Here is a 23,266-nt window from a genome sequence, read left to right as displayed (position 1 = left end):
CCTGTAAGCAATGCGACCCGAATTCTTCTCGGTGATAAAGCAAGTTCAGAAAGGTAAAAGACTCTCCCAATTTCATTCTCCTGCTTTTCCTTGCCGTTCCACTTTGCGATTGTTTAGATCAATTTTGCAGTGGATAATTTCTGCTGCGCTGCTCGCTACCCTCCCATGAAATTGGCACTGAGGTTGCCTTCAGTTTGCGGGAGGAGAGGAGAGGAGGAGGAGAGATGAATGAAAGACAGGGAGGGAGGAAGAGAGGGAGGGAGAGAGACCCACAGGCAGCGTGCTGTTTTTAAACCAGAAATAATCAGCTGCATCACAGACACACAAAAAGAGACGGTCAAAAGGAACAAGGTAGAGCCGAGTCAAAGGCCTGAGGCGCTCTTCACACACAAATACATCTGTTGATTACTGGTGATTCAAAGATGTCACACCCCGGGATAACAGCACTGTCAAAAAGCATGTACATCACAGACTGAGACCTGGAACCACTCACTATGGCAACTGCACTATACCGCTCGGTGCCCAGTACTGTCACAGCCCTCTAAGACAAAGCACACCCCGCCTCGCTATAGCAACTCACAAGGTAAACTCACTGGGTGGCGACATATGGCGCTCAGACTGTTTTTTTTGCCAGGTGCACATAGGCATTTACTTAGCATGGTGTTGTGATTACTGTTCCTGAACTTGACTGCAACTGAGCAGAAGGAAAAGTGAGGGAGGAGATGTGGCAATCAAGCGAAGCAGTGCAATTTTCCTGTCAAGAATTAAAGGGAATTTGTGCAGGCATGGCCCACTCGCCAGGGCCAAAGTGTGAACAAATTGCACTCGTATTCAAGTGATTGACATCCAGAAAAATCATAATCAAGGTATTACAAAGTATACTTTTTTAAGTTGAGTTGCCCATGTCTTTTGTAGCAGAAACAGTCCACAATGCTCCATGTGTCTCAAAATCGCCTGAGTGCCGTGGCAAAGACAAACCGCTTTCAACAAAGAGAGGAGGTGAGCCGATTTCACTGGCCGTTACTGATGTTAGCGTCTGCGCTTAAAATGTACTCTTAATGCCGCCAGGCTTAAAAGTGTGCCACAAAACAATGGCCTGCACCACTGACTGCGTGTTGTGCTGTTTAGTCATAAAACCAACCGGACATCACACTAAAGAGTGTATCAGGTCACAAGCCAATACCGTGTCAGTGTCACGTTTAGCCTCGTCCAGGCGTGAAAAGTATACACGTGTGGTTTAGACACCAAAAACCATGTGGTTAGGTTGAGGACAAAAATCATGGTTTATGTTAAGATAAGTAAACTTACTCAAGGAACCATAAGCATGTCACTTAAGTTTCTTAACTAACATTACGTAAATTGTAATCAATCGTATTTACGTTACGTTATGTACGTAGCTGACTGATTTTACTTAAAATAAACCCACAATGACTTTTGCTTTGTCAGAGACGTGAACATGACCTTCAGCTGAAAGTCCTGTTTGCTCTGTCCAGTCATCTCCAACCTTCTCTGTACTTGGACCTTAGCACTCGTTGTCAGCGGTGTAGTACAATTTGTTGAAGTACAAGAGCAAGCGTGCGCACACGCACACGCACACGTTACGGTTTTCTGAGGTTGTGTAACCACTGTTCATATGGTGAGTTTCCATACTCTAGTCAATAATGTGGCCTATATTTCCAGTGTTTAAATTTCATAATGTCAACAACATAATCCAGCTATTTTCTCAATGACACATTATTACTCAAGACTTATTGTCACAACATATTCATCGTGTTTCTTGTGAAGAAATGTTCACTGAAACAGATGAGGGCTTTTGATTTTAAACAGATACAAGAAGTGTTGAAATTGTACTGAGACATAATGCAGTAACTTTACATGGCAAATGGTAGTGGATCAAAATGAGGTGTAATCAATCCGTACACCTTAAATGTCGATATGACAACTTTGACCAGGTTATTTGTTTTTATTAGCTCTCTCGCATGACATACGCTTTGCTGATACAATGTAATTGGATCTTCAAGCACTGAAAACATTTAAATTAATTTCAACTGGAAGAAGAGAGCTATGAACATTTTATTTCCTCACTTAGATAAAAAAAAAAAAGGGAGTGGAGCGTCATTCTGCTGCGATCCAACAGCACCACATCTACGCTCTCTGAACTTCATCACATGATCTCTTGTTTTGGTCATCTTCTTCTCAAGCTTCAACGAAACGAAACATTACACTGACATGGTATCTCCTAGTGGACTGATGGGTGTATTACACATTTTGGTCTTCTGTCTCCTTTAACAAAGTGGGACATAAAGGTCATTTATAGGGACTGCAAGTCTACAATAAACAGGAGTCCTTTCACTGAAAGGAAAATTAAGAGCTGGCGATATCTTTTCTGAACCAGTTGGTGTTTTTCTTACATCAGAATGTGAATCAACAAATTTATCACAAATTGCAACAGCAATAGTATTTCCTCTATGTTTCTGCTTAATGTTGCATCACGTCTACCCCACAACACTGGTCCACTCCACCGGTTCTGTTGGCATGTTGGCAAAATGGCCCCTCACCACCACAGCGCTGCAGCAGACTGTGAGCCGGTTGTTTGCGCTGCTCGATCGGACAGTCTCAACCAGAGGAACCAGAGGGAAAAAGAAACATTAAAATCAGCAGCTTAACTCCATATATGGCAGCAGAAGGGACAAAATACTTTGAGTGTCTAATATGGGTCAACATTCGAAAACACTGGATTCTACACATCCCACAATGCAACTCTGTCTCTAATTCGACCACCTCTTCAACTTGTCACATACTGCACTAAAGCGTCGTTGGATCAACTCTTCTGAAATCGCTTAATACCGCAGTCAAATAAAGATGTTGTTACAGTGCTGTCATTATGAGTCATTCAGAGTAGACACGAGGCACCCAAAGAAACAGCTCACCATCCTGAACAGAATTACTGCTATAATGACTGAATGTATAATTTCTCCATATTATTGCTGACAGTGGGCATTGAGTTTGCTTTTAATTTTAGGTTGTATAAGTCTGTTTTAGCAAGTAATATAAAACATGAATGGCCTCCAATGCTGCTAAACAATATTAATTTGGAAATTTAGGCAAATTACTACAAGTGCATTAGGTACAAATACCCAATATACTTTATCCCTATCCTTAATCCTCATTAAAAATTCATCAGCTGACTATGGTATTTCAAAACAGTCTTCATATAGTGTACATATATTACTTTATACTTCTAGTCCGTTACATTTATGTGGTAAATATTTATATTGAAAAAAATTTGACAGATACCAACTCTTCAGCAGATTAGTACAGCAAAGAACTGGACCTGGTATAGTTGGTCCATGCCAAGTGGCTACCCACAGTGATATCCACCATTGGTTTGTGAGCAGCTGTTTTGAAGGCTTAGTTTGGCAATTTGTCCGCCACCATCCTGTTTTTTTTTGGAGCCAGAAGTGACCATATTTGGACGAGCCGGGGAGGAGCGAGGGCTGGATCAGGAACTGACACGCCCCCAAACATACCACTGTTTGAGGCCTAATATATAGTTAACTATGGAATTATTTTCACAAAGAATACCAGAACACTGATCAGAAGGAGTGAATTTAGCCAATGACCAACAGTGACCTCACCCATTGGTTTGTGAATGGCTGTTATGAAGCCTCGAGTTCAGATTTTGGCCATCGCCATCTTGCTAGTTTGTAGTGGTTTGGAGCCAGATTGGACAAGCTGTGGAGGAGAGAGCAGTGGATCGGATTCGATCTGATTTAAAACCCGAGGACGCCACCTCCGCCCACCTATAGCGGATACCTGACTGCATCACAGACCTGTCAATTAAAGAGACACGCCCCCACAAACACGTCTTTTTAAGGCCTAAATTCTAATTAATGACGGGATTATTTTCAGATGGACCACCAGAAAACTAATGAAGAGTGACTTTAGCAAATGACACCATTATGACTTGTGAAAAAATATTATTGACTTTGTATTTCTTAATGGAAGATGAATGGGAGTCTATGGAGCCAGAGCTTTTTTTGGAGCCAACCCCTTGCCTAAAAAGCAATTGTGTATTTAAAGTAAAAAGCAAGGACAAACTGCTGATCATACTTCATCATCATAAGAAACTACTGGGAGTGTCGAAGAGAAAAAAGAAAAATCATACAAATGGCACAACTATGAACTTTGCAATGATCCATTATTACACTCGCCAACTGCAATTGACAGACACTGGAAAGCTATTATCAGCATCCCTTTATTCTCTATGGCTATAAAACAGGGTGAAAAAAAGTTTCCTAATAAGCCACCTATTATCTCTGAGCACCATAAAGCAGACATTAAAACATTTTCTTCTGAAGCATAATGAGCATTCAAGGTCAACTTTTAGTCAACTCATTTATATGCCATTTAGGTTGAGCTCCATAAATCCTATCTTTCATGTGTTCTTTTATCCCAAGATGTTGGATGATTACACTGAATGTCATCCAACCCGTGTCGCCTGAATCGCACAAAATCTCCGTAAATGCTCAGCACCAGCAGAGAGGAGAGGGGAAAAAAAAAAAAAGAGAAGTTGGCAGGAGTAGAGAATGTACCCTGTTGAATCTTTATTAGCTTTAACAGGCAACTGGCTCACAACATATAAGGACGGCTTTGTGAAATGCTGCTGAAGCTCTCAAATCTCTCTCTCTGCTGCAACACACTCTGGGCACATCTCTGCGATTTTTTTTTTGATTTTTTTTTTTGCCTCTTACAAGCTGTTTTATTGCTGGATGTGATTATTGAACGTTACAATTTGCGACAGCCGGAAAAGCAGATAAAGAGTAGAGGAAAATCCCTATTTGAAAGTGGATATGCAGACTAAGAAGCATAGCTTAACTGTCATTTGTAATCAACTTGTGTGAAACCCTTTGCTCTCATCTCTTTCTCTGAGTCCCCGTGGTATTTCCTCCTCACTCCGAATCTTCTCTCATCCCACCCAACAAACAAATTTAAAGAACAAAAAAAAGAGAACAGAGGGCAGGGCGGTGTGTCTTTTTTTTTTTTTTTTTACAATTGTTCCATATGGACGTTCTTGATTTTTTTTTTTTATGTCTTTGAGCACATCTGAACACTGTTTGCCATCTCCACACACCCAATGCTATCTCAGATTGATTCAAATGAGATTTTCCACAGTATTTGACAATGCGCCGGCGGTTTACTTTGGCGGTCGTCTCGCAGCTCTCAGCCTGGTGGCGAGGCTAATCTCACTCTGGTTGAGGCTCAACTGTCTCGGTGGGGCTCCGGCGAGGGTGGGGGAGGAGGAGGCGGGTGTGTGTGTGTGTGTGTGTGGGGGGGGGGGGGGGGGTTCGCTGTCTGTCTGCGGTTCAAAGACGGACCCTGTTTAATATTCTCCAGGCATGAGACACACAGAGAGAGAGACAGAAAGAGAGGCAGGGAGGGGTGTGTGTGTGTGTGTGTGTGTGTGTGTGTGTGTGTGTGTGTGTGTGTGTGTGTGTGTGTGCGTTTCAGATCAGGACTCCCCAGTGTTCCTGTCAAGTTTGGTGTCTGACTGCATGGACGCTGGCCGCCACCACACCACTGCTGCTGCTGCTGCTGCTGCTGCTGTGGCCGCCGCCTCACTGTGAACACTTGGCAGCCCTACGTCTGGATCTTTGAAGATAACGTGTGCTATTAATAAACAAACAGAAGCAATTACTGGGAGGCAGAGGAGAGGAGAGGGATTGGATTAGGTCAGGATGAGCGCCAGTCTCACTGAAGTCTAAACTGATGAGCTGCAGCACTCCAAAGACAGCAGAGATACCAATCCCTTCTCACTGACCCCTGCACCCCCCACAGCCTGCAGCCACACAGGGAGATAACACTCCTCTGTGTGTGTGTGTGTGTGTGTGTGTGTGTGTGTGTGTGTGTGTGTGTGTGTGTGTGTGTGTGTGAGCACTCCACATGTGCAGACCTGTGAGCATTTGTTGGTCGTTTTTATTGCTGCTGAAGTTGTTTATTCTAGTTTTGGTTTTATTTCTTGGGGTTGACTGGCACATACAACGTGTCAAAGGTTGGGTGAGCATTTCGTGTTGCACACTATCCCTCGCTTCTTTTAGCCTGTTCACAACTGATTAACTAATAAAGGCACGTTCCCCCAGAGTCGGAGTGTGAACACCGAGTTCTACGGTGACGTTCGGAGACGTCTGAAGAAAAGTGTCCGACGTGACAACGCGTCCACTCACAGTGCACTGAAAACGCACAAGTTTCTCACCCACAACAACACAATCATTGCTTCCCACCACTCCTACTCACTGGATTTGACTCTCGGCTGCTTCTTTCTGTTCTCCAATAATTAGTCACAAACTTTGATGCGAGCTTTCTGCTCAAGTTTCAGGAACGTAAAAACTCGCAGACACACCCGGACCACTGCTCACAGAGCCATGTGTGACTCAGGTGCTGATTCTGATCACGCCACGGGCCTTAATCACAAAGGGTACATTTCCTCTCTGCTCTGTGCACGTAACGATGCTGCGCACAGTTTTTGAGCAACAGGAGCAGTCTCAGAACTTATTGATCCACCCTCGTGTTGTCTTCTGTTCATAACATCATCAGGTAACAACATGCTGGCTAAAAACCAGAGGTTCTGCTGGAGAGCACTGGGACGACAGTTTGCCACTTTTTTTTCTCTACGTGAGGAAATATCCCGTTCACAGCTCTCTGGCCTCATTTAATTGACTGCACCACACTGTAAATACAAACTCAGCACTCCCCAGCATTTGTGTGTGGATGAGAGTCCAAAACATAAAGGAAAATGTTGGTTTTGCAGAATGGCGGCATTAATGTTGATAAAACCTCAGTCACTTTTTTTTTTTATGTTAAAAGTTTAGTTCTGGAAGTTTTTTTTTTTTTTTTTTAAGTAAAAAGCAGATTTAAAAACCCGATTTCATGGGAGATCCTTCTGGGGTGTAACAGTGTGTGTACCATGGTGGGAACAAGTGCCTCGATACATGTTTTGTTATGAGAGATGTGGAGTGTGTGTATGAGTCAGTGACTGCACACACATGTGCAGTATGTGTGTGTGTAACATGAAACAAACATGTGGAGTAAGTAATAAATGTGTCATAATGAACCTCATTGTTTGAGGCTACAGAACAGCAGAGTGAAACTTCCTCCTCCTCTTCCTCCTCCTCCTCCTCCTCCTCACTGGCCCTTCAGCGTGTCACTCGGTCAGGTTTCAGATTAAACTGATCTAGTTAATATTCCCACTGTGGCATGTGGAACTGCTGTCAAAGCTGCCTGAGCAGTGCGAGTCCAGCATGCAGCGGGGATGACTGACACTCGGCACCGTGTTTCATTCTCCTCAGAGACTCTGAATAGTCAATAATTCATCAGGGAGGTATATTCTCCTCCTGCACGAGGTACAACTCTCCCCCTCTCCCCTCCCTCAGTTTATTCTTTCTCTTTCTGACTGGAGCTCCCTCCCCACCTTTCTTGTCCTCTCTCTCTTTTTACCCCCCGCCCCCCCCCCCCCCCTCTCGCTCTCCTTATATTGCACCACCTCAATAATTCAAAGCGATATATAAAAGTCAATGAAATTTGCCATACCTCGGGTCATTACGATGCCTGCCAGGGATTTGTGCCGAGCGTGCGCAGGACTGCAGCCGCCCACCAGCGACCGGTACTTCTCCCTCACCAAGTGGAATATTGAATCAGCAAAGTCCTGAAAAACACAATCGCTCCCTTAATTTCTACCAGACACAATCTGTGGAGGCTGACTGCCCAGGTCTAATTCTGCTGTGGGATACTCCACTGCGCTAATCTGTTCAGGTATAATACAGTGAGGCCTGAGAGGAAACTTACCTGTTCAGCTTTGAGTAGATACAGAAATCATTCTCTAAACATCACTGCAGTGATGTTACCGACACTGTCAGTATCATGATTATTAGTAGAAAGAAAATGAAATATTATGACTGGATGTAGATCTACATATTTACAAGATCACTGCATCAATGACAGCCAGGATTATTTTAGAATAATTGAGCTATAGATAACTGAACAGCATGCTGTAATGACTTCATGCCTGTCACAGCCACATATCAGAACCTGCTCTTGTCATTGCTTTAAATTTGGTACTATTTTATTTCCTTTTACCTCCCTAACAAAAAGTTAAACATTGTTCAGGTCAGGTTTTATTTGTACAGTTCAAACTCACTAATATGCCTCAAAGGCCTTTAAAATGTATACAACACATGGCATTTTCTATTTTCAATTTTCAATACCAGTGCTGATAACCTGACTTCCACACAGATTCCTGAACGATACTTTATTTGTTATCAATTCTATGAAATCTGTTTTAAGAAAAAGAAAATATTATTATACATTAAGGTAAAAGTCTTTAGTTTCCATGCAGTTTAGAGGGGGAGAGTGTAATGCAAGTTGTCTTCTGGAGCTACAGTTGCAGCATGCACCATGCAAGTTAGCATTAGAAGGTACAATTTACCGAAGTTCCCTAAACACCTCACATGCCAGCTGGTCTGGAGTTACTGACACACTCAACTCAGACAGATGTGGGGCCAAAAAAATGGTTTATAAAGATTAGAGGCTACGTAGAGTAAATGCTCACTGACGCTGATGAGATGAAGCCCTGCGTTAACACAGGAAAAGTCTTTTTAAAATGAAAACGTGTTATTGTGGATGAAAACCGGGCATCGAAATTTGGTACCGGATTAACATTTTTTCTTTGTATTAGATATCACCAAAGCAATTCGGTTGGTGCCATAAAACCATTAAAGTTCAGTTCCCGGCCGTAGCACTGTCTACCTTGGACTGGCTGAGGTCAGACGTGAGACAGCTGTGAAACCGTCAACCTGAGAGGACAACAAACATCTGCTTTTCCGCCTGGTGTGGAGTTCAAAAACAAAGTAAAAAGAAAGAAGCATCAGGAAGAGCAACAGAGGACGGATCCCTCGTCCAGGATGTATGAATGTGCAATAGATGACGGACTGTAAGAGCAGACAGAATGATTATGATCAGACGACACCAGCGAGAGTGTTTCCTGTTTAACCTTGAATTTATACATTTTTATAATAACCTTAGAAAACTGTCAAACCTGGGGTGCAACTTGTAGAATTGTTGACTTTAACATCATTATAACCACTGTCTGATGAATTGTGACTTATTAGTGTCGTAGGTATCTCGTATTATAAATGCCATTGTTTCCAAAAATCAAAGAGGATGTTGACACTCTTCCCAGCACAATCTCTCTGATTGTTTTCTCTCCAGCTTCACTGAAGTGGATGAACACGTTGAGCACAGTTTTGACATGTTTTTCATTTCCTCCACCATCTGCCATTCGCAGACTCTCTGAAAGCTTAAGCACCCTTTGCAGTGGAAGAACTTTTTCCTGTTTTCTGCTTTATGCCGCAAATAAGCTCTCAATCCGACCACATTCAACACGAGTTTGAGCAAACACTGTCCTCCCATTCATTCATGCCGTGTTCACCGTGCACCTCTCCAGTCAAACCACTGAATCCACACCGTTCAACAGATGTTGCCGAGGCGTGTACATCACACACACATACTCATGCTCTTTACTCTGCTGGTAATTAAGGACTTGCTCTCCAAAGCGGCCTCCACGGGAACTGTAAAGCCTAAATGGATCTCCGGGAGATGGCAACAGAGAAGGCCTCTTGGACAGATTGAATCCACGGTAGCTAAAAGGACATCAACAGATGCCACAGTGACAGACGTATGGAGTAAGAGAGGAGGAGGGAGAGATAAAGGGCGGAAAAAAAGAAAAAAAAGAAAAACGGCTAGAGCGACCGAATTAGTGAACATATTGCACATTATAGCCCTCGTCAGGGCTGTGAAATATTCTCACAGTTGGAACTGGCGGTGAAGGTGCTCACAGCTTGCGGTGTGGTGGGTGGTGTGTGGGTTCATGTGTATGTATGCATACACACATATTGCTGCTCTGACACTGGTGTCAGCCTGAAGCTTTTTCTGGAGAACAGGGGAGAAAGGAGCGTCGAAAAGTGAACGCTGCATGCTGGAATAATAAGTTCTTTAGTGCGTTCGCATTATTGTGACGTGAGATCAAAACTAACCAGATCAAAGGTAAACAATGTGATAAAAACATGGACCTTGGTTCCTGTGGATAAATGTCTGCTCTTCAATGTGGTAATGCTCATGCTCATGCCAGGTGAGCAGGACTGACAGTGAGAAGGGTTCTATAGAAAGAGTTGGAAAACGATAACGTGAACTGGATTTACTGTGTACCATTGCATCACTGCACCGAGACGTGTACGACGAACCTCTTCCTTTAACCTTGCAATACAAGAGAAGACATGTAACCATGGTAACCATAAACAAAGATGGAGCAAGCTGTGGACACAAAAATTTGAAACGCAAAACACGAGAGTGAAATGTCACTGATGAAAACTCCTGTGAATTGTTTTAGTTTTTGCTGTTTAGCAACTAAGAGTAAAATTAATAATAATACCGGGTGCCAAAACTAACAGCAGCCCTCCACTGAGGGCGTGTCGTCAAGTCTAAAATATTTGTATTTATAACATTATTCAAATAACTGGCCAAAATTGTAATAATCAGTAAATTATGTCATTAAAGGTCAATACTGAAAACAAAACTGTAGGCGACCGTCACCAAACTTGTGGCTCAGTTCAACAGATTATCTGAAATAATAATGAAGACAGTAAACACCTGAGAGACGCGCCCTGGTTTTGTTGTTCTTCACTGGACTCTCTGAGTCCCAGTCCTGCACAATGTTCACATTCTGTAGCGCGAGGAACAAAAAAAACAAAAAAAACAACCTGCGGTGTTCCTTGTACCTGAAAGTGACATCCAATTAATTGGAACAGAATCCTGCTTGGCTTGGCAGCGTCAGCTGGTGTCTGAACCCGGAGTCAAGTCCTCCATCCCTCCTAAAGGCCTTTTCATTGATGACATTACAGAGGTGAGGGAAGGTGGCAGCTCAGAAAGGCCTGGAGAGCAAAGGTGGAATAGAACCTGGCAAACGGCCCAGCTTTCTGTCCCTCCCTTCCTCCTCCTCCTCCTCCTCCTCCTCCTCCTCCTCTGGTTTCTCTCTCTCTCCTCTAGTCCCCTTCACCTCTCATGTTTCCTCTTGGTCTTGTTCCCATCTTTTTAAGTCCTTGTCTTTTCATTCCTCCTCCTCCTCCTCCATTGTCAGGTTCCTCTCTATCTCTCGTGCTGGTTTGTGATAGAGGGCAGTGATGTGCCAGGAACAAGACGCCAGCCGTAAGTCAGAGCCTATAATTTCCTCACCCTGAGAGTCGTTGGGCAGAAACAACATAATCACCTGACTAAAAAGAGAAACGGGCCGTGATTTACAGCTGTGGTTTCCTTCTGAATTCTCTGCTTACATCACTAATATCCAGATACATACATTTCTCCTATCTGTTTCCTAACATACGCTCACACTATCTCTCCTCAGTGGGGGAGTGGAGTGCCACCTCCAGTGTGAGCCTAATGTGGCAGAAAAACAGGGCCAAGGATCTCGCTCCTCGGTCTGACAGCGCGACCTGCTACACAGCGGGAGGAGGGCCGGCCGGCCGGCCGGCTTCCTCTCAGATGAGCATCAAGTTTAGCGTTGCTCCTGTACAACTGCATTGGGGATTTAAAATTTAAAAAAAAAAAAATCTATTTCAGGTAACTGACGTAAGCTCCAATCAGAATACATCTCAGAAAACTGCTGCGGTGGCTGTTGTGTTAGTCGCCCCACCTGGTGTCTTCCCTGCATTAGTTCTGACCAATTTACTTAGCGGTTCCACGGGGCGACCTCAGGGTGGAGGAAACAAGCAGCCGGAGTTGTTTAGTAAGTGCTACAGCTGCAGCGGAGGAGATTTATTGCAGCAATATCGCAATGAGCCCAAATCAAGAGGAGGCACTGCAGCAACAGAGCAACATTAAAACCGATCCACTGACCTTTGACCCCATTCACACTTGATCAACGAGCGTGCCGATCTCCAAAGAGAAGCACTTGAGAAAGACTGATGTCTGATTTGAGATGTATTTGAGCCAGATGTTGAAAAGAAGTGATGCATACATCATCTCTACTCATCCCATGTGTAACTACGTCCATTACCAGTCTATAGAAACACTCGGTCTGTCTCCTGGGATAAAAGCAGCTGCAACTACACAATAACATTTGTCATCAGCTTCAGCAACTTCATACAGTTTAGAAATGAGCTGACTCCTGATCAGTTCAACCACTGGATGATCTGTGCAGGTGAGCATTAATATGTTTGTTTAAATACTATTCATCCACATGTTTGTGTTGGTTTGTTGATAGTTGTTTGCTAGTTAGCTGTCATTGCTACCTGTTAACAGCATCGGCTGTATAAAAAACTGACATGGCCTCCATGGTGTCACCAACCACTTCATGGTTTGGAAGCTCAGTGTGGGCGACTCGAACTGTCGCCATCTTGGCACGGCGTGACTTCGCCCAACTCTCTGGCTAATCCAAAAATGGGCAAAGAGGATACGCTTGGGTGGAGTCGAGCCGAGCCGAATGAAGCCTGATTTCCAAAACTAGCTGACCGTCGAAGGCGTAGATTTGAAGGGAGCTCGCCAACTGTATCAGTATCCACCTGTCACTCAAAGCAGCCCCTCCCTTAATTATGCATGGCTTTAATGTGATGTAAACGGGTGAGTTGGATAAAAAAAAAAAATCCCCCATGTGCATTGTCATGAACGGGGAAATTCAGATCAAAACCATCCTTTGTACCAGACTGTAAACATGTTTATTTCTGCTGTAGACTTGGCCATATTAACATGGAGGTCTGTGGGGATTGAATTGCTTTTGGAGCCAGCCTCCAGTGGGCATTTTAGGAACTGCAGTTTTGTTGGATTCATTTTTCCATCCTGGAGATTGTTGCTTGGTTAACAGTCGCAACAAAACTACTACAGTGCACAAGTCGCTGAAGGTTAGCAAATATCTCTCGAAAAACACAAACACCCTCCGGTCTTGGCATGTAGCCCACGAAAACAGATTGCAGTCAGATTCGGGATCTTAACAAAAGAAACGCACATATTGTACGTGGTTAAGTGGAAACCAAAATGTGTTAAATATCATTTGAATTTCATCCAGATATTTAACATTTTTGTTTTTGGCATATGCTATGTGCTGATAATACAAAACAACATTAGCATTCATTAGAACATTTGAATGTAAGTCCGGTATTCACTTTTGCTAAAAACAAAAAGCTGCCTTCTTCAGCTAAAAACAACAACTTTAAAGCTGCAACCAAAAGCGACAGCCAAAACAACGAGCTAAAAGACACACCTCCCTGCCCCACTGTTTGTGCACGTAAACAGTTCAGCATCTTTCTCCAAGGTAACGTGGAATGTCACCAACAATCCTCCCGCTGCTTCTCCTCTCAAGTCAATATTGTGCCTGAAACACAAAATGTCAACGGGGGAAATTTTCTCCGCTGCTGCTTGACCTAGAAGTGTGTGCCTGCTGGTGGAGGTGATGGCCTGTGTGCCTGTGTGTTGCGAGTCAGAGGGGAAAAAAAAAAAAAGAGAAAAAAAAGAAAAGTGCTCAACGGTATAATTTATTGTTTAGTGCTGCGGCTCCCAAAGAGAAATAATGACAGAAGACTCCCGATTCCTCACTGATTGCGTTTTAAGGCCTTCCGTAACGTTCTCCATATGCTGCCGCACACCTCAGTTAATCTGGTGAAACGCTGAGTGTAAAACTGAGGCAGCCATGTTAAAGAGAGTGAGTGTGTGTGTGTGTGTGTGTGTGTGTGTGTGAGTGTGTCACTCCTTTATGAACATCACTGCTTGATTTTTACCCCACCCTCAGGGAAAAACACACACACACACACACACACACACACACACACACACACACACACACACACACACACACACACACACACACACTTCAACCCACCGCCCTCACCACCTTATCACCCGCCTGCAGAGCGGCCCAGGCAGCATAAAAACGAGGCCATGTCTTATATTTCTTTATAGAGGTATTTAACAATTCATTCTCCCGAGTTTTAATAGTGTCTGCCCTCTGCCTAGATATCCCCCTCCACCCCCCAGCCGCCTCCACCACCAGCTCAGCCTTCCTTCACCACGTCCCCCTCCCCTGCTGCCAAGCATGAGGCTTTTGAAAATGGATATCTATTCATTTGGTGGAAACGCTGCCTCTGGGGGCTTTTTAGATTCTCGAAAAGCAAGACTTCTCGCGGCGAGACAGATTTCCCTCTTGTTTGTTCTCCATATGACACAGCATCACTTCTCAGTCTTAAATCTGACGCTCTTTCTCTCACTGTCCTCCAGATCTGTATCATAAGAGGGAAAAACAACAACAAAAGAAACAAAACAGGTATGCCAGGACTCGGATTTCCTTTCAGCAGTTGCTCTGCTGTCTCTCCTTTTGTTGACAGTTGAAAGATGTGTTGTGTCGTGTGACAGCAACAAAGCGCAAACCCCGAGAAGTTGAACTGTGTACAAATTTTGGAGTGCCGTGAAACAGTCCCGCACCTCGCCTCTAACCAGATCCAACCTTTTCTTGTGCAACGACCAGATGGCCCCGAAGCCCGTGGAACAGATTTCACCCGCACGTGTTTGTGTGTGTGAATCAAACTTTTTGCCTGAACAGCGGGGCCTTGACAGTCAGATCAGGCAGCCAGGCAGCACCATGCGGTCGTCGTCATCATAACAAGAGGTTTTTTTTCCCTTTCAAACCACATGCTTGATGTTGGCGAGCGAGAACAAAGGCAGATGAAGGAGCAGAAGAGAGAGAGAGAGGGACAGCGATCGTGCAATTGATCTGTCTTTGCTACCCCACCCTCTTTCCCCAGAGTGGGTGAGAGAGGGTGGGGGGGGGGACGCGATGCTGCACCACAGGTTTCCAACAGCAAAGCAGAGCTCAAGCAGAGAGTCCTCATTAGGCTTGAAAAGGTGGAAACCAAGACGATAAGACTGGTGCTTGTGGTAAGGATCAGAGTCAAGGATGAGCCACCACATCCAAAAATCAAGGACACTACTTCCTAGTGATGATGCTAAACATAGAAATGCTTCATTATTTTCTTTCATGTTCTTCACTTGGGGCCGCAATCAATCCTGACGTCCCAGTTCTCCTGGAAGGATCCGTCCCAACTGTACTCCCAAATACATGACAAAGGCAAGACACAACTTAGAATATAAAACGGGATTTCACGCCAGCAGCATGACTGATAATGTCCAGTTGGACGGTCCACTACTTTGGTCCCGACTGAAATATTTTAATTGGACAGTTAGGACTAGATTAGTGCAGACAGATGAACCATCATTGGGTCACAATTGTCCAGTAGGTGCACGCTGAAAGATCTAAACACTTATTGGAAGAATCGTTGTGAAATTTTGAACAGACATTCGTAATCCACTGAGGATAAATCCTAATGACTTTAGTGATCGTTGCTTTTCAACATGGCGGATTGGAACACAGTTCATTGTCCTCAGACATAGACTGTATGAAAAAGTGGACATAGCTTACAGGTCTGACAAGTGAAGTCAATGCATAAGTACCATGAAGTGCAATTCCACTGAGGGGCGCTAGGGGGCGGCTCCAAAATGCCTCTGGCTCCATAGACTCCCATTCAAATTCTCTCATGATATACAAAGTCAATACATTTTTTCCACAAGTCATAATGGTGTCATTCATTAAAGTCACCGACATGCCTAAGGCTCAGTCAATTTTCCGGAGTAGGTGGGCGGGGCATAGTGTTCATGGGTTCTCTATCCGATCTAACCCTCGCTTCTCTCCAGTTCGTCCATATATGGTCACGTCTGGCTCCAAAAAACTGAAATGGTGTTGGCTGAAATGCCAGACTTTAAAACAACAGTTCACAAACCAGTGTGTGGTGTTACGGTAGGTTTCTGCTTCTCCTCTGAGAATGTATCCCACTCACACCACCATAAAGTTAACAATTTTGGTTATTAGAGAAATGTCTCCACAATTACTGGATGGATTGCCATGAAATTTGGACACACATTCAAGGTGGCCAAGGGATGAATCCTAATGAGATCTAGCTTCCCCAGCAGGTCATTTTCACTTATCCACTAACGTATCACAACATCTAGTTGTTGAATTGATTTGGACAATATGGTACAGACATTCATGTTCCCCAGAGAATGAGTCACATCACATTTTATCTTGCGCCACCATTAGGTTGATATTTTTGTTTATTGGTGAAATGTCTCGACAACTATTGGGTGGATTTCCCTCAAATTGTCCCTCTCAGGATTCATTTGTAGAACTCTTGATAATCCCAATTTATTCCTTTGGCACCACCTTCAGGTGAAAACTCACGACACCTCCATCAGCCAGCTACATGTGTTTAGCGCAAATCGTTAGCTTACAAAAACACAACTCACAGCTACACATCGGCATGTAAGAACTGTTAGCATGTCACCTTTCTGCTTTTAAACTTAAGAGTTTAAGGATACAATGCAGCAAACACAGGCACAGCAAATGACAATCAGGTCAAGTGTCAACATGCAACAATATGATTTCAACAGTCAGAGTTTCTTCTCTCAAATCATGTTGGAAGAGACGGAGCCTTTTGTCAGCTTGTCATTGATAAAAAACATACAATTCATGACAAATATGACTGCCGCATCATTAAATGAGAGTATATCGGACAGGTTTTACCTATGCAGAGAATGAAAACGTGTAATTTATGGATAACATAAAACTAAATTCAAACTGTGTGACCTAAACTTTGGTCACAGCCAGCTTCACATGCCCCCTGATTGGTTGCATCTGCTCTGAGCCACTAATGCTCTTAAGCCTAAATCCAAACATTAATTTGGGAAATAAAAACCCCACTGTTCAAGCCAAAACGAACTGAAGCTACTGACTCATAGCCACCGACCGCAGATGTTAAGCGCGACTAACTCTGAAACTCATTATCAATCTAAATTCTCTTCATCTGATCAAACAAGCCCAGCCAGTTACGACAACATAGATGCTATCAGGGCCTGGCCCATCTGTGGCGCCATGTTTGGTGTGGTTGTAATCTGGAAACCGTGCTTGCCAGGTCCCCGAATAACCTTTACGAGCCCCCTTCTGAATGGTTTTCAGCACGGCTCATCCAAATTCTCTGCCTCAAAGCAACAGTAGCATCTTTTTGCAGTGTTTATTCTGCAGAGCCGTCACTGAATCGGCTGCAGGTTTTAAAATCAGACATTAGCCAGGGGGGCAAGTGTTAATGTAGACTGTCAGACGGCAGACGTACTCACAGGTAAGACCAGGAATGAAATGAGGAGCGCTAGTCAAGATATAGTTACAACTACAGGTATCCCTGTGACTTCCTGATTAATCAACTACTTGCTGTAAAAATGTTAAGACATAGATATGTTTGGCGTAATTACCTCATATACAACAAACTAGTTCCATGTAAATTTGGGTTACTGAATATTTCAATAACAAAAATATTTGGGCATCTGGTGTCTGACTGCAGGGGTTTAGATGGATTCTACAGTGAGGATGAAACTCATTGGTTTGACTCCAACTGTGATCCTTTGTTACATGTTCTTCCCCCTCTGTCGCCTCTCCACTGTCTGCTCTCCGAAGGCAAAGGGCCCCCAAATACTCAAATAGAAGCAGCATAGATAAACATATTATGGAGCACAGGGTAGGGGTGCAGGTCCAGCAGTTCAGAGGTGGAGATGATATGGAAGTCAAAAAGTATAAGGATGAATAAAAAAATTATTTAGTTGCAGTTTAGTAATTTTACAGTTCACTCATGGTCATGTCAATTTTTTTCTTTTCTGTCTTTTGCAGGATCTTGTCTTAGATAACTATGAGGTGAGCAGAGACGCACAATGCAAACACAACAACATTCAAACTGCAACCAGCCTGGCGAGTACGTTTATGAAATCTTCAAATCAAATCAGTCGGACAAAATCCTTAGAAAATCTATCTGAAAGGTTTTTTTCTCTCACTTTCTGGAAACAGGAAGTCTGTCTTGTTAGAAAAAGACACAATCCAATACAGTTCTTTGCAGTATTTCACATTACATTCAATATAATTAAATTTTTTTCAGATTGGATTACACTAAGCAGTAATTACTGTAATCACCCTCAGGGAGAAATTGGAAATGCAATTATGTTGCATTTTCTTCCTAAATGCCACACAACACCACAGTAGCAGTATTTGTGGTTTCCTGCCATTTAAAAGATGATTTTACGACACTCCTGTTTCACCAGACAGTTGACTGACTGAACTAACATCCTCTTCCTGGATCTGTCTTTAAAATATGCACAGGGCAGAGGAGATGACAGAGAGCGAGAGGAGAGAGAAAAAAAAGAAAAGGTTCAGTGTGACAACGGATGGAGTGTGCCTGAGTCGTTTCGGTATAAATCCCCTCTGATTAACCTCCACGGTGGAGATAAAAGCAGCGATATGCCTGAAACGACTTAATAATGTCAGGCGCAGTGTAAAACACACACTGCCGGCTTTATACATTATGCACCAAAGGCCAGCAGAGGGACTCCTGCGAAAAGATAACATGACCTACCCCCGAGAGGGATGGAGGGAAGGGTGGAGAGAGAAGAGACGGAGGAGACGAGCAGGGAGGCACTTAGAGGCCGCGTGGAGACAGAGGAGGAAATGAGAGGGTCAGCTGTGAGGATTTAACAAGAGTCTATCATCTACAGTACACAGTTGACGAAGGGAGGGTGGTGGAGGAGGAGGAGGAGGAGGAGGAGGAGGAGGAGGAGGACGAGCAGGAGGAGGAGGAGGAGGAGGAGGCCACTCCAAAGGCCCCTGAGGGCTGTTCACACAACTCCCATTAATTTGCCCATGATACAGCAAAGAGAGAGAGAGAGAGACACACTGAGAGATCAGCCTCTTTGCTGCCTCGTTCAGGGGGGAAATTTGTATGTATGTTGTAAAGAATAATTTAAAATCTGTACCAGCAGCGAACAGTGTACCGCCGCAGAGATTTATTAACCACTTTGAAGTGATAAACTCCAGTAAGTACTTGCCAACTGTAGCTAATTGTCTGAAAAAAATCAATAGCTATGAATACTGGGAGATTTCATATGGAAGTGACTGCAGGGTTGATTTCTGTCATGGTTCGTACAAGAGAGTCTAAACTGAAGGTCTCCAGAGGACTGAGGGTTTGACGTTGAGAGCTGAGGGTCTGGGATTTACAAGTATGTCAAGAGAGGAGCTGAAAACTACCTGCAGGGTCCCGTTTAAAGTCCGGCGCTGTGATGCTTTCGCTCTGATACAGACAGGCGGTGACAGCCGGCATTTTGTTTTTTTGACGCCTGAACTGACCATATTTGGATGAGCTGGGGAGGACAGAGGGGTCGAATCGACTGAGAACCTGAGGGCACTATGCTCCGCAACCCTGCTGCACCCCCGGCCTGTCAATCAAACCAAGCACGACCCCAAACAAACCTCTGTTTGAGGCCTAATATCTAATTAATGATTCAATTATTTTCAGAAGGACCACCACAACACGGATCAGAAGGAGTGAATCTGGTGAAAGACACCGCAATCACTTGTGGAAAAAATGTATTGACTTAGTATTTCATGAGAGAAGTTTATGCTTTTGAATTGGAGTCTGTTAGAGCCAGAGTGTTTTTTTTTTTTTTTTTTTTTTAAACCAGCCCCTAGTGGCACTCAGTGGTATTGCACTTCAGGGCACTAAAGACTACACCAAAGACTTGCACGAGGACTACATACGTGTTTATCTACAGCCTATGGATATGGCCGAGTCAGTGTTATACAGCTTTCACAGCGCTACGCACAGAAGCCAGATTTTGTGTAGCTGGATGATGGAAACAATCACCTGATCTTCAGGACGGATGCTCCGTTCATACGCACCATTACTGGTATGTAGGACTTTTTTGTTAAATTTAAAGGATAATTGCACTTTCCATCTGTCATATTTACCATAGATGTGGCTATAGTGGCTTTATTGATGATGCTAACTTTGCACTCTACATCTCTCTTCTCAGTTCATGACATGCATTAGGTCAGCTGGCAGGTTTTCCAAGATCGAGATTCCTCATGCTACTTGTGTTTATGTTGTGCAGTGTTTACTTTAGGTCACACTTTGAAAACAAACTTTTAAAATGATTCATGTAAAAAGAAATAAAGAGGAATTTCTGTGCTGTAATTACTTCTGAATCAGCGTTCAGACAGATGTACGTATATATAGGCAGAGATATAGTAATAATTACAGCAAAACCATTTTGACCAAAGATAGACTCTATTGGAAGTATTTTTTTTTAATAAAAGTCATATGCTGGGATGACAGATTTATCAGTCAAACTCTGCTCTCAATCTCCCAACATAGAAGCTCAGTCTGGAATCTGTAATATTTTATGCCAGACAGCTTGAAGCCATAGAAATAACAACACCAACAAAAACACTATCTGCTGCTGTGACAGGTGGAGAGGCTGCAGCAGCGGCTTCATAACGGGAGGATCTGGCACCGACTTTCCTGTCTTAAAAGAGCCGAGCCATTCAAATGGCTCCTCTGGAGGGCAGCGATGGCTCCCTCCAAAGGGTGGCCGATCGTGTCGGCCTCCGCCCGGCCGCGCCTTCATCTCTGCTGCTCTTGAAGATACTGCCGTGGCTCTTTTTGGTGGACTCGACCCTGGCAATCAAACGCGACTGCAAACCCTGGCGCCACCCTTTGAACGTAGCCCGCGAACGTCTGTTGCCAAGCGCCGCTTTCCTCTCGGCGCGGAGATCAGAGATGCAGATGAGGGGAAACACTGGAGCTCTCAGGCGCTGCTCTGTCCCCCCCGTCGAGCAAACGCCCGTAACATAATGTGCTGTCAAGGGTTTGATGTGCAGAATGCAAACAAACAAACTCACTAATTTCCAAGCACGCCGGCTTGAACGATCGCTGCATTATAACACTGTAAAAAAAAAAAAAAAAATCATCATCCAGACAGCAACACTGGAAACAAGAATCTGCTTCCTGTGGTTTTGGTTTGGTTTTATTCTAAATATCCTTCATGACTGAGTACAGGACTGCGTAACTTATTCAGCTGTGTTTTTTTTTCCACAGTGTGCTGAGTCCATTTGCCTCTGAAGGAGTCATTTATCCAGCGGCCCTCCCTCTGCTGGTGACTAAGTGCCGACCCGACTCCGTGTCATGTCTGTGGGTGCTGCTGCGGCCAAAAGGCCCCGCAGCCGGCCATACATCATCAGATATTGATACGCTTCCACCACAGCGCCGCGCCTGACATTTGATTCATAGCTCTGGGTGCTCTTTTTGAATTCCTAACAGTCAACAAGGGATCATGGGGAAATGTCAATGTTGTGTTGGTTTGGGGCGCCGCACTGACATGATGGAGATTGGCAAAAATAATGGGAGCGGTCGGGACAGGTAGCTAACTTTGTTCTGGGCTCACGGGCCTTTGGTGTGTGCAGCATTAGATCTAATCTGTCTATTGTGAGTCAAATCCTGATTCTTTTTTTCAGCCACAAGTAAATAACAACAAAATGAAAATGCATTTGAAGAGAAAAGAGCAGATTTTGGCTTCCGTAAACCCGATCATCAGGCAGGAACGTTGGATTCTGTCCAATGCCAATGCTGGTAAAATGCTAATTTATGATATCTGCATATGGCAACGCAGTACAGGTGAAGTTAGGAAAAGACTATGATTGTGGCAGATAAACTGTGGTTAAGTTATGGTTAGCATTAGACAGGTAAAACCTTTGGTTAAGGTTAAGAAAAAATTGGTGTCGTCAGCATGAAAATCTCATCCACCACCCTAACTTTTCTCCTTGCTACATAAAGAGCTCACTACTTCCTGCATCAGTACTGAACACTGCAACTTGATGTAAATCTTGACATGTACTGACATAATCCCTAATTATACAGGATTCACTGGATATATCTGGTTAAATAATACAAATGTTTGCTGTTTACATTTAATTATACGAGTTGGATGTGCGAGCATGAGTTGTTTCTTTATAATTATGACTCTAATTAAGTAGATCAAACACGTGTAAACCCTGCAATAAACACGTTTTTTCATTTTTACAAGTTTTTTTTTTATATTTCGATGATTTCTTTTCTTTTCCTTTTTTGTCCTTCAGTAGCAATACAGCTCTGGTGAGCCACACACATATGTACAGTACCGAATATATGCTCTATACAAATAGAGGTTGACAGAAACACAGTAAGTCTAAACTACATTTCTTAACACATCTGAGTTCTAAAAAAATTGAAACTTTAAGATTCAGATGCATAAATCATCCACTGTTTACTTTACATTCACTGTGAAGCTGTTTTATTCTCCTATGTATGATCTGCTATGTTTAAACATAGCAGATCATAAAAACTTTTTTTTTTTTTTTTACAATATTTACATTTTCATTTCTAATCTTAATCAAACAAATCAATCCAAAACATTAAAAAATCAAAGTTTAAATTTAGTTGAATAAATGCTTTTAAAAGCCAGACTGAAATAAGACAAAGTTTTAACACTCTGGAAATATGATGGTGATTTTCCTCTAAAAACTTACAGAATAGGAGGTCATTACACAACACATACAGCTTCATAGTAAAAGTTGGTCCGACATGTCTTTTGATTAAGATTGTATAAAAAAAAACAATAAAAAAAAAAAAAAAAAATCTGAAAAGCTGCTTTGCATTTTGCACTTTTGAGATGGTCCCTAACTTCAGCTCTGTGTGCATAACGCTGCATGCAGGCTCACACACTGTTGTGAGTGTTGTGCCCACGTTCCTCTATGGAGGAGCACCTTTCACATCCCGCTGGACAAACTGAACACACTGACGTCACACACACAGTGCTGCTCAGCTGACACTTTGGAGATGTGAGGTTTCCACCCGACAACAGTCGTACAAGCATGTTTATCCAGCTATAAGTTTCCACCTCGGCCCTTTGGACGAAGCAGCGCTGCTCGTTTCTGCACTGATGAATGTGGCTTCTAACAAAAACACCCCCTGACAGAAGAGGCTTAAACAGAGCATGATCCCTCTGTCTCTCTCACTCACACGCACATGCACACGCACACACACACACACACACACACACACACACACACACTGGAGCACGCGTGACACAATATAATATGCACTTCACACCCCGCGGATGAAATGAATGTAAATAAGCGCTTCAGAAAGCCTTTTGAGCGTGCCGGAGGAATCCGACTGTGGCCCCCTGCTCTTTTAACATTTACTAAAAAAATCCATCAGGTGGCGTTTGCAGAGTAAGCACAACCCAAGATAGACTGTAACAAATGCAC

General features: G+C 43.4%; 1 protein-coding gene across 1 annotated transcript in view; it reads right to left on the bottom strand.

Annotated features, from left to right (window-relative positions):
• adarb2 (adenosine deaminase RNA specific B2 (inactive)) overlaps positions 1–23,266 on the bottom strand; it is a 190,093-nt gene that overhangs the window by 27,358 nt on the left and 139,469 nt on the right. The window contains exon 4 of the mRNA XM_069151341.1: positions 7,588–7,702. Within this exon, the coding sequence (XP_069007442.1) occupies positions 7,588–7,702 (115 nt within the window). The remainder of the gene's footprint in view (positions 1–7,587; positions 7,703–23,266) is intronic.

The sequence above is a fragment of the Embiotoca jacksoni genome, unplaced genomic scaffold (genome assembly GCF_022577435.1).
Source record: "Embiotoca jacksoni isolate LCO1_2020_lvr unplaced genomic scaffold, fEmbJac1.0.p SCAF_17, whole genome shotgun sequence".
NCBI lineage: Eukaryota > Metazoa > Chordata > Actinopteri > Embiotocidae > Embiotoca > Embiotoca jacksoni.
Note: the sequence above shows the minus strand (reverse complement) of the source record. Positions and strands in the feature narration are given on the sequence as shown.